This window comes from Amborella trichopoda, chromosome 4 (assembly GCF_054954075.1).
Source record: "Amborella trichopoda isolate Santa Cruz 75 chromosome 4, AtrichopodaSantaCruz75HAP2 v2.0, whole genome shotgun sequence".
Classification (NCBI taxonomy): domain Eukaryota; kingdom Viridiplantae; phylum Streptophyta; class Magnoliopsida; order Amborellales; family Amborellaceae; genus Amborella; species Amborella trichopoda.
In genome coordinates this window covers 4,298,425-4,317,575 of record NC_142339.1, presented here as the reverse complement: position 1 = coordinate 4,317,575, position 19,151 = coordinate 4,298,425, and the positions used below count along the sequence as shown (strand labels likewise).

The 19,151-nt window shown below is 36.3% G+C and overlaps 1 protein-coding gene across 8 annotated transcripts; it reads left to right on the top strand.

Annotated features, from left to right (window-relative positions):
• Positions 1-349: 349 nt before the first annotated feature.
• LOC18439304 (uncharacterized) lies at positions 350-15,835 on the top strand. 8 transcript variants are annotated; one of them, XR_016053854.1, is made up of 9 exons: positions 350-1,058; positions 7,636-7,679; positions 7,822-7,870; positions 10,532-10,628; positions 10,744-10,876; positions 12,759-12,842; positions 14,250-14,372; positions 14,886-14,965; positions 15,207-15,835. XR_016053854.1 is itself a non-coding variant. In XM_088864426.1 (9 exons), exons 1-9 carry the CDS (start codon positions 540-542, stop codon positions 15,337-15,339), a joined length of 1,248 nt encoding a protein of 415 aa, XP_088720552.1. In that variant the 5' UTR covers positions 350-539; the 3' UTR covers positions 15,340-15,835. The 8 variants fall into 8 exon arrangements, 5 of the variants coding, with proteins under 5 accessions (XP_088720552.1, XP_006849536.2, XP_088720553.1 ...); XM_088864426.1 differs by having other exon boundaries at positions 10,744-10,862; XR_016053855.1 differs by lacking the exon at positions 10,532-10,628 and having other exon boundaries at positions 10,744-10,862.
• Positions 15,836-19,151: the final 3,316 nt, after the last annotated feature.

The following is a 19,151-nucleotide window of genomic DNA, read 5'->3' as shown; positions in this document are numbered from 1 at the left end:
TCATTACATTTTATATCCATCAAAATTTTCAACCTCAAATAATTCGTTATAGCTTATAGAATAAAAACCACTGAAGAAAAAAAATATAATTTTAAAAAAATTCTAGAGGACATTAATCACTAAATTTTTCAACAAATAAATTAAGTTTATTTGTTCATCATTTGTATCATGGAAAATTTTTCTAAGTTAAAATCGTTTCCTGTGAAAAAAAAAGTATTTTCTTAACTTAACTTTTCCTTGTTCTCCAACCACAAATCCCACAACAAAAAGCAAGAAAAGAAAAAGCTTTTTTTGTCTTCATCTTTTCACCCAAAATTCTTTAAAAAAATTCATCCACATAACTCACCGCAAAGATAAAAGAAAAAAATGAAAGTATGCAAAAGGCAGGTGAGGAACAATTTCGAAATATACCTAAGAAACAAAGTCATATTCAAAACAGGCCGCTACCACCCATATAAAGCCGCAAACAAAAAGAAAAAACAATTGGCCAAAAGAGAGAGAGAGAGAGAAAAAAGAAGTAATTTTCATCATCAGATGCCATGCCTTCTTCTTCTTCCTCTGATCAGGTGAAGCCTCCTCTACCACTGAAACCCCCAAACCCTAGCCCTAATTCTTCCACCTCCATTCCAAACCCTAACCCCTCCCCCATTTCAAACCCCAACCCTAGTCCCACTACCATCTCAAGCCCTAACCGTCATCCTAGATCTACGGCTCCTCAATCTCCAAACCCCATTCGTCCTCCTCCTCATTCTCTGCAGTCTTCATTAACCAGAGCTCTCTCACCAAAAACACTAGAAACCCACCCATCTCATTCTCTTCAATACCAGCCCAAGCCCTATAGGGTTCTTCCAAGGTCACTCAAGGCCGCCTCCGAGCAAGGAGGCGTGGTCTTCAGGCCGTCGGCCATGGCTCTGCAACCGCCTATTAGGGCTTATACTCCTCCCTTTGGGGTTGGAGGAGCTCAGCCTGGCTCAACAGTGCCTCATGCCCTGGGTCCTAGATTGGTTGGTGTGGGTTTGGGGGGTCAGTTGAGGACCTCATCAGTTTCTGGACCAAAGGTTAGTTCTTGAAGGGATTAATGTTTTCTACTGTGGTGGAATTATTTGATTTTGGCATGGTTTTTTGGAGTGAAATTTCTTTCTCTAATGTATATGAGATTCTCAATCTTGATCTTGGTATGGTTTTTGAGTTGCTCTTACATTTTGTGATACGCTTCGTTTTTTTATTTTGGTGGAGTTTTGGGGGGGTTGGCTTATTTTCTTTTTATTTTTTGTATGAAATTCTTATTTACTTTTTGTTATGGAATTGGAGTTGTTATTTGGTTTTCTTATACAGTTAGTCTTTAATTTTGTGTGAATTGTGAAGTTTGTATCTATCTTTGCATGAAATTGATATTTGATTTTTGTAATAAATAACCCTAGAAACCCACCTATATCAGTCTCTCCAATACCAGGTCAAGTCCTTTATATGGTTCTTCCAAGATTGGATAGGGGTTCATCTGAGAAAGGAAACGTGGTTTTCAGAGCATTGGCCATGTTCTCTGCAGCCACATTTCAGGGCTCATATTTCTGCCTTTGGTGTTGGAGGAGCACAGCCTGGTTCAGTTATGGCTAATTGATGCAGGGAGTAAATAATAACCAAATAAAATAAAAGAAGGTCAAACTCTTTACTCAATTACCAAGAGTCTCTCTTTACAAAGAGGGCGTATTTTCCTTTAAATACAACTAATGAAATAATAAATAAAATAAAACAAACCCACAAATCGCTCTTTCTTTTCTACCTACTTTTTCTATTTTTTTCTCACCTCAATCCCAACCACGTTTTTTCCTATCTCTATCCCTCTTTCCTTCTCCAGTAAACCTCCCTAAAATCTCTATGAAATAATATCTCCTTAGATTTAGGAAATATCAACATGGCTCCCTCCTTATCTTCACTCACTGCCTCCTCCCATATCTTCCTATTTCTCTTTCTATCTAAAAGATAACTCCTACTATGAATCCCATGTTCCTAACTACATGATAAGCTTCCATAAAACAAAACAAGTAACCTAAATTTCAAATTAAATATCCTTTATACCACTTCAAAGCTCTAACAAAAAAATATACAAAAATAACCCTAAAAATCAACTAAAACCTAAATTTTACCAAATCTAAAATCAATAAAACATTGTATCACCATTGTACAAAAAAACAGACTGCCCAGCTCCTAGGCGGCCGCCTAAGCAGTCCAGACGGCTTGGGCTTATCGCCCAAGCCTAGGCAGCCAAACTAGGCGGTGGTCCCTCGGTGGCCGTTTAGGCAGATATGGAACTCGCTTAGGCAGCTGGCTGCCCAGGGCCTGCACCCTGCCTAGAGGCGGAAAGTACTTTTTTTTTTTTTTTTCGTTTTTTAAAGATATAAAAGTTTAGAATTATGGGTTAAGTTCATTTGAAACCTAAACCCACAATAACCCCTTTTAGAAACAAAGAAACCTCCAAAAAACTACATTTCTTTGGATTAAATCATCGAAGTGTTTCTCAAAGTTTGGAGTTCTAGCAACCAAAGTAAGTGCATTTTTTAGATTGCTTTTTTTATTTTGAGATGTTTTCTTCAGGAGTTAGTCGGATTGGAGATTCTGGTTGGAAATATAGATACAACCCGAATCCAAATGATAAAAATTGAGTTAGATGCAATTTTTGTAAAAAAATTACAAAAGGAGGCATAAACCGGTTTAAGAAACATCTTACTGGTATAAAAGGGGATGTTGCCCCTTGTAAAAATGTTCTTGAAGCTATCAGAGAGGAGATTAAGCAATTTATAAGTTATGTAAACAAAAACAAGAACAAAATCCTTGTCATAGATCAATTTCTATTTCTGCTTCTTCTAGAAGAAGTGATTCGGGTTGGAAGTATGGTACAACCCAAAACCAAATGATAAAAATTGTATAAGACGTAGTTTTTGTGAAAAAGATACCAATGGGGGTATTAGCCGATTCAAAAAACACCTTGCTAGTGTTAGAGGTAATGTTTCTTCTTTTACCAAGGTTCTTGAAGCAGTTCGGGATGAGATTAGACATTTTCTGAATTTTGAAGAACAAAAAAAAGATGAAAATAAGCCTTGTTCTATGGAAGTATATTATCCAGGTTCTAATCGGAGTGGTGATCCGGGTTGGACGTAGGTTATAACTCGAATCCAAGTGATAAAAATCGTATTAAATATAATTATTGTATAAAAGATACTAATGGGGGCATTTACTGATTTAAAAAACACCTTACTGGTATTAAGGGTGATGTTGGCCCATGTAAAAATATTTTTGAGGCTATTAAGGAGGAAATTATACAATATTTGAGTTCAGAGAAGCACAAAGAAAAGGGTAGAGCAGCCAAGACTCTTAGGACCTCATCTGCACAGACTGCACATACTAGTAATAGGAAGGCAGAAGAAGAGGAGGAGGAAGATGTAGATTCAGAAGAAACAGAGGAGGATGAGCGTTATATTGAAGAGGAAGATGACTCTGATGATGATGGCCTCGACTCTGATGCATATGATGAAGCTTGCCCTAATGATATTCCCTCTGATGATGATGATGATGACGACGACTGAAGATGTTTGCCTCTTGGTGTTGAGTGTTGAGTCTGTTGACTGTTGAGTCATGAGCGTTGACTTTTGTTAGACTATATATTTTCTAAATTTCTGTATATTTCTGTTGTGTTGAGTGTTGACTTTTATACCCTACATTTGTATGGTCTTACAATTTACTTTTTTAACAATATGGATTATCAAAATTCTCTTCTTGACATCTTTTTTTTTTTTTCTTTTCAACTTAGAATATGATATATTGGTAACTTGGTATGTTTTTTACTTTTTTTCAACTGGGTAGCTGCCCAGGTTTTGGGCGCCCACCTAGGTGTTGGGCGGCCTAGATCCCCCAGGTTGCCTAGGACCTGCCTAACGCTATTTGATACACTAGATAAGAGCCACCGTTTTGTTCTTCAAATTCTTCTAGAGAAGTACATTACCATTTATCTCTGGTACAAAGAGGCTATAGTTGGTCGTTGGATGACCATTTATCTCTAGTGCAAGGAGGCTATAGTTGGTCATTGGATATAAAGTCATGCAGCAATGTCTCGTTGAAGTCCAAAACAAAAATTTTGAACTTTGTGACACACCCAAGCTGTCCAATCATACATCCTACGGTTGTGGGTGATTGTAACCTCTTTATGCTAAAACAGCTGTTATTACAGGGTACAATTCTAGTTCTTTTACTTCTTTTTTGCTTTTCTTGATGTTTATTTGCTGCTAGAGTTAGAGATGGGTAAAAAAGGTTTGACTACATGCCCTTTGATTTTTTATGTTATAACATGTGAGGTTTGACAATATAAACTAATTTTTTTATCTTTATTTTTATTTTTTAAACTTGTGCTTGACTCAGGCGAGTTACTTGGACTTGCTCGAGTAACTCGCCTTGGCAAAGGTCCGAGTACCTTGGCCATGTCGATTTTCGGTACATTTATTACAATTGTTATTTGGTTTTGTGTGGATTGTCAAGTTTGCATCTATTTTTATGATGAAATTTTTGTTTGATTTTGTGATGAATATGAATAGTCTTCTTTTGATGTATATTCGTATTTTTTATGCATTGGTAGCTCTAGCTGCATTTTCTTAGTGAGAAAAAAAGAAAGCCTGGTATTTTTTGGTTAATCTTTTTTTTTTCCCCTGTGCTTTGGGTTTGACTTACTTGAGCTATCCTATGCAGTGTGACATTTGGATTGAAACCTTACCACATTTCTTGTTATGATTCACTCTGGTTCTGTTTCTTTCACTGAGGAAAGAAAGGGCCGTCGTTTTGTTAATTTTAGTATTTTAGTGCGTATTGTGTTTTAGATTACTGGTGTTTGGATGACCTAGGCGTTCTTATTATTTGAGATACTAGTCCTCAGCCCATGCCATTGTTTTGTGGAGATAGTGACACGAGATAGTGACACGACATACACTGAAACACTCTCTCTGTCTATTAGGACAAAATATAAAAATAAAAAATAAAAAATAAAATTGATGAGAAATTCAATTATTGCTACAAAAAAGTAAAATTGATTTTGTCATGAAATTTAATAAAATTCAGTAGTAGCTAAAATAATCCAATTCTGATGGTGGTTAATATGCTGATACTTGAGAACAGTAAATAGATTCCTTCATGGAACAATCAACTCTATGCATCAGTTGCTTTACAAAAATGTAGCAAACTCTCAGAGCAACCAGGACAACTCCTCATGGAATGGTTTTGTTTATTCCACTAATATTATTAGCTTAAAAAATATAAAAAATGCATTAAATATAAAAAATGCATTGGCTTCAATAAAAATACAAAAAGAAAGGAAACACTTGATATAACTTCAATTTTGTAACAAACCTCAGATGGAATCCCAGTCAGCTATGAGCCTGTTGTGCATATATCAGTGAAGAATTTCTATCAGACACCATAAAACAAAGCAAGGACGGATTGGATATAGCAAATTCTAGGTAAATGTCCCATAAATGAAGAGGATGTCTCTTGAAGTTTTATGTCCCACAACCTGGGTATTGACAGTTGTAACCAGTGAGCAATGGGTCATTTTCATTTACTGAAAGCAGGGTCCCTTATTGCGTGGGAAATTAGGTTGAATTTGAAAGTTCTTGGGTTTAATGAAGGTTCACATAAAATCGCTCAAGTATAGTCATTTAATTTTCACCCTCAGTTTATTGTGCAGCAACTGTGATTGTACAAGTTAGGTATTTGTCTGGAGGGATATTGTTGGGGATGTTGTTATTGCATATTTAGTCAATTTGTAAATGAAGAGTGCTTTGGGTGAAATAAGTGGCATCTTCAAATGGATTGGGTTCTGTAGTCTTGGAGCATCGCATACCAATTTTCAACCTCTCGTTGTGGGATTGAGTCTCACATTCAGTAAAATAATAGATGTAAAAGAAGCAACACTTTTAAGCTTCAAGAAATGTTAAAATAAGTCCTGAAGCTTGTTGTCTTTTGTAATTTGTGTTTTACGGGATATCCTTCTTATTTCATAATTACTAATCTCGTAATAAAGAGTGTTTTGGGTGAAACATGTGGTGTTTTTGTCATTATCCTCTGAAACAAATGATGCTTCATGAATAGCAAGAAATCATATTTACTACTATGGTATTTGCAATAATAGGGACATTTTGTATACTATGGTAGTAATTCTCGATAATCAGAAATTACCTACATCGTGGGCCCTTGAACCTATCAAGAAGCTATTGTGACGGCTTAGAATTTTTGATACTGGAGTTGCTAATGTTGAGAGGAGCCTTGAATAGAAGATACGGCCTTCAAGAAGCGCACATTAGTCTTCGTTTTTGTTTTTTGTTTTTTTTAGTTTTGTGCTTTTTTTTTTTGTTGTTTGTGTTTATAATTTTAAAATAACCGTTTGGTTTGCCTAACTTGGTCTCATGTGCAATTTTTATTATTGTCCTATATGTCACTTTCTAAATGGAATAAAATTCTTCCATATATTTCTCTATAATTTCTATATTTGAATTGAATGGGATATTTATGCTGTTTTGGTCTTGATTCTTGTATATGTGTTTGTACGTGCTTACATCTTGTTTTGATACTTGGATGCTCTTATGAATCTTGATCAATGTTGTATTTTTGCATGGAATTATGGATATATGCCCATATCTGATACACATCTTTTAGTGTCATGCATACTCACACATAATGTCTGTGATATACATCAGTGAACAAAAGCTCAAAAACTTGCCCGATTCAACTAGACTTTTCTAGCAGGCGAGCTTTACAAATAAAAACCCAGGGTGTATCAATGTATATTGTTATATACAGTTTTCTATGTTTAGTTGTGATGCTTATAAATAGTCATTTTAGTTTCTTCAAATTCTTCTGAGTTCACCATTTCACTTATCAAGTAGGTCACTGAGTTTGAGGTTTTGAACACTGATATATCCAATATGTAGTAAATTTAATCTGTTATTAAATATCATTCACTCAGTCGCGACTCACCTGAGTGACTTGGACCCAGCTGGTTAGCAGGTCTGGATGAAAAACACCGAAATTCAGGTGAGGGTCACCAATTCCCCAACCATCTGTTTTATTTCATTGAAACTCAGCTTGGGATCCTGGTGAGTCGATGCCCAATTCCGGGCTTGTGGTTACTGGTTTAAATTGACATTATGTTATTTAGTTTATTATTTTTAGTTATGGAAACAATCGAGGGCTTGTCTTTATGAGGGCCTTGAATTTCTAGGCAGCATTGGCCCCTTCGGTTTTGATGAGCCCCCCTTCTTTTGATTACGTAGCTTCAAGTCTCCATTGGGTCCTCCCTGGACTATTTCTGCGTCACTTTTGCTTGTCCCATCCATTGAATATTTTGATGGTTGATTTGCGGTTTATCAAACCACATTTCCTTGGGTCTTGGCTTCTTGTTGGCTCTCTGTTCTGCTTTGTTTTATTGGGTTGTTTACTCCTGGCCACTTTCTGTTGATTTCCTGTGCTTTTTGCTGATGAAATATTTTCATGTCATACATGACACATTTCAAATGACTATTGAAGTCCTCTCTCACAATTGCTTTTTGTTAACATACTCATTTTAATCTCTCACTATGTTTTAATTTGTTGCTGCAGATTCCCTTGTTCTCTTCCTCACCTTCTACTTGTGATTTTAAGAGGTATGATGACTTGAGACATTCTTTGGTTTCTTGTTTTCTTTCCATCATTATGTTTGTTTGCCACTTTGGAAAGAAGATGCTTCTCTTCCTATTGATCTGCGGGTTATGGGCGTGATTCTGATTTTTTAAACTCTTTTTGTAGGGAAAAATATGCTGACAATTCTGTTGCTGCAACAATAAATGATCGAAAAGTAAGTATTCTGGTTTTGCACCGGTGATCTTTAAATCATATTGTTCGTCTCATTCTGTGTGGATTTGTATACGTGGCTCTTACTTTAGATATTCTACTGATGTTTGTTTTATGATGGATATAAAATTTTTGATGTTTGAGCAAGTGGTTCTCATATATATTTACTAGCTTGCAGCTACAGATCTAAAATTCAATCAATTATCACATGCTTATTTGTCAAATGCTACTGTACATAAGATCCTGTGACACTGAAGGGGGATTTTGTCTAATGGTTTGGAAATTTTAAATTCCATAGGCCTGTACAGTGACGTCTTTTGATTAGTTTAACAGTTTTTTATTTTCACATTGGTGAATCTGGTGGGAAAGCTCATTCGATATTGTGTTTCCCTGAAGTAAATTAGTTTCCCTTATCTTCTGTCTGATTTATATTTTGACTTGAAACCTTTCTGATTTGGTTAGATATGTATTAGGTTTTTGTGCATTGGGAAGTCTACACCTTGCTTACTCCAACTCTCTTACCCATCTAGGCATTATCCACATACTAAACTTTTGGACACTGCATTACATGATCTATCATGTCCGGATATTAACCTTTGTAGAAAAATGATTTGGTAAATTATGAAGTTTGAGATTATAGCATTTATCTATACATGAAAGAATCAGAGTTTTAAAAAGCGGACCGCCTAGCGCTTAGGCGGCCGCGCATCTCCCAGGCCTAGGCGGCCAAGGGCGGTTCATCCTTGGACGGCCACCTAGGAGTTACAGAACCAGTCTAGCGATCGCACAGGGCCTGCGTCCTGCCCAAGGGCGGAAATCCATTTCGGAGGGGGCAAGTTTTGTCATTTTTCCTTTTTCTAAAGCCTAAAATTTAGGGTTTTAGGTTCATTTGAAACTTAAACCTTGTTTGAGCCAAATTTAAAGAGAGAAAACCACAAAAAATTAGATTGTGGTGAATTTTTCAAAATCGAAGGGTTACTCAAAGTTAACCAAAATTGATCAAAACATCACCCATTGGTAGTCTATTTACTTGTTGATGTATTGCAAAGTTATTAGGGGGTGTTTTAGAAGATTTTGAGCATTTAGAAACATCTTTGAGGTGAAAGTTTGAAGATTGAGCAATCAAACTCAGTTACTCAAAGTAAGTTATTTTTTTTATTACTTTAGCTTTTAGTAATTTGCATTATTTTTTAGATGTCTTCTTCAGGATCTAATAGGCATGGTGATCCCGGTTGGAAATACGCTTATAACCCAAATTCTAATGATAAAAATTGCACAAGATGCAATTTTTGCGAAAATGATACAAAAGGGGGCATAAACCGGTTTAAGAAACATCTTGCCGGTATTTGCCCCATATAAAAAGACTCCTGATGATGTTAAAGAGGAAATAAAGAATTTTATGAACTTGGTGAAAATGAAAAAAGATGAGAGATTTTCCTCTACAGCAGAGATTAGGTTTGAGGTTCGAGGCAATTTTGGTGATGATGATAGTGATGAGGAAAGGATTGGGGAGGGATGTCAAGAGGTTGAGCAATCCATTATTAGGGGGAAGGGGAAGGGAGTTGTAATTGCTTTTGGTTTTAGGAGTAAGAAGCCTCTGGTTAGAGGCCTTATGGATAGCTTCTTACCTCGGCCTAACCTTGAAGAGAAAACAAAAAAGCAAACCACCATTGAAAAGGCAGTGAATGCCACGAAGGAAGCTGTAGAACTTAAGAAAGATGCATATGCTCAGTATGAGGTTTCTCTTATGACTGATCCTTGGAGTGATAGGAAGAGAAGAAGTCAATTGTGAATTGTTCAGTAGGGACTGTTTTCTTGAGGTCTATTGATGCCTCTAATCATATCCATGATGCCCATTACATATTTGAAGTGATAGAGAAGGGAATCAAGGAGGTTGGGGAGCATCTTGTTGTACAGGTTGTAACAGACAATGCTGCTCCCAATGCTTTTACATCTAATTTGTTGCGCATAGCTTATCCTAGAATCTTTTGGACACCATGTGCAGCACATTGTATAAACCTCATGCTTGAGGCTCTTGACGGTTTAACCAAGATATCAGGTGCAGTGAAGAAGGCCAAGTATGTTACGAATTTCATTTATAGCCACCATATCACCTCAGCATGATGCATACCTTTACAAAGAAGAAAGAGATTGTGAGACTTGGGATCAAGAGATTTGCGACCTGATACTTATGCCTAGATAGCATACATTCGAGGAGAGTGCAGTTGAGGCAAATGTTTACCTCGGATGAGTGGAGAGCATGCAAGTGGTCTAAGGCTCAAGTTGGGAAGAAAGTGAGAGCTATTATACTTTCTAAGGTTTTTTAGCGAGGGGTGAAGGACACTCTTAAGGTATTTTTTCCTCTTATCAAAGTCCTTCGTATGGTTGATAGTGACAAGCTGTCTATGGGCTATATACATGATGCTATGGAGAATGTAAAAGAGAGATAGCCCAAAATTTCAATGATGAAAAAACCAGCTACAAGCCTGTTTGGGAGATTATTGATGATAAGTGGGATAAGCAACTACATCGGCCATTGCATGCAGCTAGTTATTTTTTTAACCCAGTTTTGTTTTATATTGACAAGGATATACAAACAAATGACACAATTATGGATGGATTTAATAAGTATGTAGAGGTGCTAGTCCATGATCTTGATATGCAGGACATCATATACGTTGATGAGCTGATAAATTACAAGTGCTCATTAAAGTCTTTTGGGAGTCCAATGGCGATGAGGCAAAGGACAAAAATTAATCCAGGTATTAAATATTATTATATTAATAATATTCTTAAGTTCATTTTCATCAAGTTCAACTGTTCAAGTAATCAAGTATTTCTATTATTTATTTATGATTTTTTTTAATTTCTTTGCAGCCCATTGGTGGAGCCAACATGGGCGTAGTTTTCCAAATTTACAGAAGTTGGCCATTCAGATCTTAAACCTAATCACTTCTTCATCCGGTTGTGAGGGCAATTGGAGTACTTTTGAAGGGGTAAGGCCATTAAGGTAATTTGTATAATTTTATAAATAATACATGAACTATAGATATTCGATTTTAATTAGTTCACTTTCATTTTATTTTGTTAAGTTCATACAAAGAAAAGGAACATGCTTGAATCAAAGAAGCTAAATGACCTTGTCTATGTCAAGTATAATCGATTTTTGAAGGACAGATTTGCTAAGAGAGATAATAGAGACCTCATCAGATAAAAAAATATGGACAATGCTATGGAGTGGTTAGTTGATGATGATGAGGTCCAGGGGTATGAAAGAGTGACATGGGACATGGTCATGGATGCTTCAGGGACATCAGCTGACCCTCCTAGGGCCACTAGAGCTTCTGCACAGAGAACAAGGGTGGAGGAAGAGAAGGAAGAAGAGGCAGATTTACAAGAGACGGAGGAAGACGAGTTGCAATATGTCGAGGAGGGTGACGACTCTGTCGACTTCGATGAATATGATGCCAATGCAGCTGACCCAAGATTTTTTGATGATGAATGAATGTTGATTGTTGAATAATTATTAAACTTTGTTACTTTGAAGTTTGAATTTTGAGTCTTTGATTGAAGTATTGTGTATTGAACATTTGAACTATTGAAGATTCTTTTGAGTCTTCAAGTATTACTTTCATAGTTTTATAATTTGGTTGGTTGACATATTTTAAGTTTTAATTGGATATGGATTATGGAGTATGAACCGACTCATGGATTATGGTTATGCTTATGGAATGTGTGCTAAATACTAGTATGTAGTATAATTTGAATATAACAGATAGTTTGATACTCAAATAATTGCAGAATCCTTATTTGGATTCAACTGGACTGCAGAATCCTTATTTGGATTCAACTGGGCCGCCTAGGTTCTGGGCACCTGCCTGAGAGCGCACCTAGGCATTGGGCGGCTTGGACCCCTCAATCCCCCTAGGACCCGCCTAGCGCTTTTTGAAACACTGCGAAGAACACATCAAATATTGTTTCAAAAAGTGGCCAGCCTAGTGCCTATGTGGGCCAGGGGGGAAAATGGCCCTCGTGGAGGGGCATTTTTGTCCTCCCCCCCCCTAAATAAGGGGGAAAGTGGATGGGTTTTAGTTTCCCATGTGACCTTAACCCCTTTTTTTACCTTTTTAATGTGAGAAAAACTTGAAAACAAATCACATTTCTCTCTGAAATCTTGAAAAACTTAAAAAAAACTTGGGCCGCCCAGAAATCTAAACGACAGCCTAGGAGCTGCACGACCAGGATGCTCCCGGCTGCCTAGGTGCTACCCAGCGTTTTTTTTTTAAATTGATATCAGATATTACAAATGGCAAAAGTACACACATTTTACCACTTTGTGAATACATATGGTTAGAGACTATTCTCCGATTCCCTTGGTTATATATATTCTAATAATGATTTATGCTGATTGTAATGTACCTTAATTTGCACATCATTTTCATATCTTTTGTATAAGTGACGTCTATGTACAAAAATAATGGATTTTGAAAATTCAGTCAACATTCTAAGTTGGCTAGAATTCCAATTTTCAGCAAGCTTGCTATCCGTGCTTCAATATATCACTTTTCATGGTGCGTATTGCATGGTTTCCAAAACTATATAAGCTGTTGATTTTGAGAGTCTTCAGCATAAATGTGCATATTTTATAATCAGGACAGGCAATTTATTCTAGTGTACGGACTGCAATTTGCACTTCTGTATGCAGAGTACTATGAGAATGATGTAAAGTAAAATTTGTATACATGTGACGTTCCATTTCCTCCAAAGGGACATAATTACATCGTGCTTGTACATATTTAAAATCGGTTTCTTCTTTCTGAAATGCCATGACTAAACAACGCAAAATAACTTTATCACCATGTTTAATAGCTTCTAACAAATTGTCCTTTCAGGTGAGAATAGCTGATGGTGGGTTCAATTCTCTATATGCTCTCTGTCGTTCATGGGTGCGGAATGGCATGCTTCAAGAGAACCAAGTACGCCCCTTCCTTTACCTTCATTTGTCGGAATTCGTTAGTGGCTCATCTGGTGGTCTCTTTTAGTTTCATATGTTGTGATTCTATGTAGCCTTTCTGTATTTCTTTTCACTGTTTAACATTGGGAAGGATCCCATAAACCAAAAAAGAAAAGGCTTAACGATAAAGCATGACCCCTCATCTAGAAGGGTTGGATTACGAATTTTGATTATAGTTGCTGGTGTTGGTGTCTCTGATTGTTAGTATCCATTATTTTATATGCTTTTACTGCACTATGTTGGTTATTCTCTTCTCAACCAGTCTGTTGTGCATCATGCTATATTTTTACAGAATCCCATAATTCAATAGACAAAGGAAAACACCAATTCATTAGGTCATCATCTTCCAATCAATCAATGGATGGTGATGGAGAGAGTGAGACCCACGATGAGGTCATATTCTGTTCCATAGATGTGGGAGCTAGGTTGAGGGGTGACAATCCCCTTTTGGAATCCAACCCTGACAATCCTGGAGCTTGCTCCTCCCATCAAAGGAGCTTGATCCCTGACTAGAAGGGATCTTGATTGCTTTGGAAGGGGATTGCGACCCCACTGAATTTGGAGCACGATCATGCTCTAAATGGATCTCAATCCTAGGAGACGTTTCAAAAGTTTTTAAAATTTGAACCTGATGTCTTTGATTTTGTGATTTTTTTTTTTTGCTTTTTGTCAAATTTTCAGTCAAGGGCTCCTTGTAGACAATTTTTGTTTTCTATTTAAATGGTCATATGTTTTGTCAAAGCGGCCGAAAACTGGAGAACTGATTTGGAATTGCCCAAGTCTGCTGGGACCTGTGGGGACTCCCTAGTCCCGGATAGTCCCAAAAGGGAAATTACCAAGGTTGTCCAGAACCTGGTGGTTCTCACTGTAGTGAATCACCCTGTCTCATCCTGTTAGGGACTCCAACGACTTCTAAGTTAGTTCTTATCATGGTTTATTTTTATGGGACTTTCATATAATAGACTCTTCATTGGGTGTGTGTGTGTAAATAATGCTGACAAGTGGATTACATATTACTCAATTTTTAAACCGCTTTAAAAAATAAAATAATGAAAGTATTCACCAAGCAATCCAAAATACTTTTTTTTAATATATCAAGCTGTTCTTAGGCCTGTTACCAAAACAATGCTCCCAGGCGCTCCCAACCATGTGTTGATCCCAGGCTCCCCTGTGGCTCTTGCACCTGCTTCCGGTCCCAACAGCTATGTTCTAATTTTGGTGGGGCTCTAGGTCTCTCCATTGCCGTCGTTTCTTGACCTCAGTGGACTATGAGCATACTACAGTCCACTGGATTACTATTCCCATATAATTGTATGCTTTCTGATTTTATGTCTATTGCTTCTGATCATCACCCACTTGATTCTCACAGCACCATCTGGGGGAAAATGTAAATATACGCACTCTTCCTGGGCCTGCAGCTCTTGCTGACTGCAGCGTGTTGAAAAGTAAAAGTGGTGAGGTTGAAGATGATGAAACTTCGAGCAATAATGAGGTCAGTTTCTTTAGTAACTTACGAATCATCTAAGCGATTTCCCCCTTTTGTGTCCTTAACTACTGTTAGTTGGGGAAGCAAGGGTATAAATTTTGAAGTCGTTTGGAAATTTTGGCTTGCACTTATGGGAAAACTGTACCTCATCCTATGAGCTACAGAAAAACCATGGTCATTGGTTCATCTTAATCCATTGAAATGATGGGCAGTGATGGAGAGTGTCCAAAACAGGACTTGACTCCAAGGGGTGAGTTCTGCCCCCTATCACCATCCATCATCTGAACGGACATGAAGTCTCAATTGACCACAGATTTTTATAATCTTTTGGATAATAGCATATACTTGTCAAAAAATTGTGAAGGACTGTAGAATGCTTTTTCTTGGATGGGTAAGTGACCCTTCAATTGGGATTGCTGCTCAGTTGAACATTTCCTATGCACCAATTTCATGCTTGCATAGCAACATGTGAATGCATGCATTTTTTGAGATTTACTTTTGCTTTTTTTTTTTGTTCAGGAAGAGGATTCAGCAGAGCATTTAAATGCACGTGATCTACTTATGCAACACATAAAGCATGCTAAAAGGGTTCGTATAAGGTATGGTTTGAAATGTTCATTTGCCTACTTTCAAGGAAAATGTTCATTTGTCTATGGAAAAATTGTATTCCTTTCAAATGGTCCATTGAAATGGTGGACCATGATGGAGAGGGAGGATGTACATTTCCATGCCAATAGACAGTTCATTTCCCTATGAATATATTGTTTCCATATTCCATCAGGTTACAATATCCTTTTCTGTCCACACTTTTTAACTTCTCTATGTTTGGTGTTTTGCCAGATTGAAGGAAGAGAGACTACGAAGAATCAAGCGTTTTAATCAAAGGCTTAGGCTCCTGCTCCCCCCTCCTCCCCCTGATCAGAACAAAACTATCCACCAGCCGGAATCTGATATAGAACTTGCCAGAATCTGACCCACAATTAATGCATTGGGCTCTTTGCTGCCCACTAAAGCTTGATGGATATCTTCGCCCCATTCAAAAAGCTTTCAAGCTTTCGCAACAAAGGGTACAGGAAAATCAAAGTTATGACAATCATGCGTACATATTCTAATATGAAGATGAGAGTAGGTTGGCCTGCATATGTTGATAAGGTCTATTCAGGGTAGAAAGAGTGGGTAGATGAGAGAAGGGGCTTGAAAATGGGTGTCAAGGATGATGTTACAGGTTTAATGCTGTAAATTTAGAGAGAGAAGGGGAATGGTGGATTGTGTTTTCAGTTTTCTCATGTGGGCGAGAATGTCACAGCCCAGTCTTTCATCTGTATGTGATGCGAGAAGAAAATTGATGGAGGGGAAATAATTCTAATAATAACGTGAATAGAGATTTTTCTTGGTTGAATTTGTATGGTTGCACTAAACCTTGGAGTAAAGGCAATTCAATGGATGGTTCAGATTTTATACGTTGGCAATTCATTCTCCTTATCTTGTTTCTTTTGAAATACTCTTGTATTGTCTCCTAGACCAATGATTCAGTATACACCGATCAAAGGTGTGGTGGGAAATCTCCAATTATCAGAGAAGACTAAAAGGAAAAGAGATGTAATCAAAGAGGTTATGTGGAATACTGAATTATAGACAAGATTCTGGTGTACCTGAGGATTCATGGATGTATACATCTGCTCTAGTTTGTTAAGGGACGGACTTGAGGACTCAAAACACATCAAATCTTTGCAAATTCATTTGGCACTAAAAAATCGGTTGAATTTGGGGCTCCAATAATAGTGCAGATTTGATGATATAATCTGATGATCTTGGAAGAGGTGAAATGGAGTTTTTGTGACTATTTCATGCCTAAATTTGTTTGTTCATTTTATTTTTCAAATTCATGATCGTGAAAATTGAGATGACCAATTTGTAGTATTTTGGATCATGAATTGACCTCAGATTGATTTTGAAAGTACGAACTCATGTATGTTTGATTCATACTAACCTCATCCTTAAATTATTGTTTTAGTCGTTTTTTTTTTATTTTTGGTTAAAACAAATTAAAATTGCTAAAGAGTGATAACCTTTATAGTGTACAAGTACTCCCCATTATTTTTTCGATCTAAAATTTTGACAAAGGGTTTGTCGGTCCACACTTTATAAATGATAAAAGCATGTTTCTTCTAAAATGAAAAAATTATACAATACGCTTCAGAGCCTCACTAAAAACTGTAGTTTTGGTGCTGAAATTTTTCAAAATGATAATCTCTTTGTTACCAATTATGGATCTGAAAGATAGACTTCAAGCCCAAAATTAATTCATCGTCTATTACATCACCTTGAATGTGTATTGTTAAGTGTTTACAAAAACTGCCAGATCTACAAAATTTTTAGATCTTCAAATTTCATATGCTGTGATAAATATTTCTAACATTGGAACTGCAATTTTCTTTAGGTGCAAACTGATATTTTATCAAAAACCGTAGGCTTTACTTATGAAAACCTTATAATTTATCAGGCTTTACTTATGAAAACCAAAAGAGTTTAGTTTCTAGTCCAGCAGGTCATATGCTTGTCTTACTCTTTTTCCATTGTAGGCAAATAAAAGAAAAATGCGACGAGTGGGTCGTTCTTCTTTTTTCTCTCCGTACCCCTATTATCTATCAACTTTTGTTTTGTATACTTCTAGGGTGTGGTTTGCATTTTGCATAAGGTTGCAACTTTAAATAATCAAATTAAGTTGTATCTCTAAATTTTTTCAAGAGATACAATTTTGGTGTCGAAATTTTTTAGGATAGTGTAAGAATGTATTTTTATTTCTAATTATAAAATTTTAAACTCCAAAATGGTTTAAATCAAACAGATCTATAAAGACATGAAAATTTTAAAAATAGATTGTCCAGTTAATGTTTTGCAATATGTACTATTTTAAAGACTTGAATCTCTTTTTTTCTGAATGCATTTGTACATCTCGATGTTGAGATGATCAATTAGATGTCTTTCCAATATCAAAATAACATTTTCAAAAGATTTTATATGTGCACCTTAATTCTACATTTGAAGGTGTCAACCTTAAATAAACTTTTTCCATCCTTCTAGGCTCAGATTTTTGGTAATTCGATGCACTTAAGTGGCTTGATCCAAATTAAAAAAACAACTCTGGTTGTTAACGTTGGGAACTCAGAATTGCCAAATAATGAAGAACAACCCTAGTTTCATGTTACTGGCTCTCATAACCACGGATAATCATCTAGCAATTCCTTTTTCTCATTCCATGTAATACAGGTTATTTATTTAGACCAATTCAAATTAAAGAAACAATTTTAAATTCCCTTTCATTATCAATGTAATTCATTATAGCAAATATTTTGTTCGGGAATAATAAAATATCAATAGACCAAAACATTGGTAATAAATATGTTTTATTTTAAAAAATCAGGTAAAAAATACATATCACCAAAAAATAAAGAAGTTATAGTATCGTGAATATTTCGGATTTGGTTCAAAAAAAGTAGTAAAAAAAATCGATATGTAAAGATGGCACAATATAGGATTATGATTTGTAGCTATTGTATGGATATATTAAAGCCATTAAACAATAATTCCGTAGCCTTACTAGTGTCAATTCGCGGTGAGTTTAAACACCAATTTTAGAGTAAACTTTTAAACCTTTTCCTTCTTGTAAAATTCTATATTAATTTTTTTTCCTTATTAGTGCCATTCAGACTAGGCCGAGTAACTCAGGGTGAGTTTTGTCAAGTAGGTTGTACAACATATTTTTTTAGTTTAGTTATATTAATACCTCAAATTTAAGCCAGATGTGCTATAATGCTTTTTCAGGTAGTCCTAATGTAGAAATTTCAACCCCGTCAGGGTTTGAATATCACTATAATATACAATTTTTTACACCATTTTTTGGTGTTTTATTTTTTTTTTTAAAAAAATGAGTTGGACTCAGGTAAGTTAGTTGGACTTACCTCGGCCAGGGCCTGAGTACCTTGGCTGAATCAATTTTCTGAGCACTTAAAAAGACTTATAGCATAGAATGGCAAGAACGAGGTTTTGAACTAGAGACCTGATCCTTAGATCTGGAGAGAGAGATGAAGAGGCCGATCTAGCCCCCGTTTAGAGAGAGGGAGATGAAGAAGTGGCCCTATCATACCCCTTTTTACATAGCGAAAGAGACAAAGGGGTCCGGATCTGAATCTGGCTCCCTTTTAAGAGAAAGATAAAGGGGGGTTGGATCTGGACCCAAGAGAGAGGGCCAGGGAAAGAGGGGAGGAAATGGGGGTGGGGCACAGGTGTCCTACCATATTCTTTTGCCATCCATTCCACCATTAACACATCAAAGAGAGAGAGAGCTGAAGGACCAGTTTCTATGCGGTCAAGCACGCATATGTAGAAATGCAGGCTTCTTAATCAATCTATTTTTTAGATGGATTTTAAGACTTAATTTTTAAAGATATGTAATCTCCAACATGGAGATCATGAATATGAAAAAATAAATAAATTTTAAAAATTAAAAATAATAATTTCAATAAGAAAATATTGGATCGTTAGTTTCCATTATTTTTAGATGGAACACCTACTTACATTTATCTTTAAAATGGATGCTTTACACTTTCTGGACTGCATATGTAAAAATGCAGTCCAGCCTGCGTGAAACAATTTTTCGAGATGGAAGACAAATGGATATGCCCTGAGAAATGACAGAATAAAAAGGGGTTGCCTGCATGCATGAGAGGGGGTGGGAGAGAGAAAAAGAGGTGTAATCACAAGAAGTGCCGGGAAAGAAGTTGT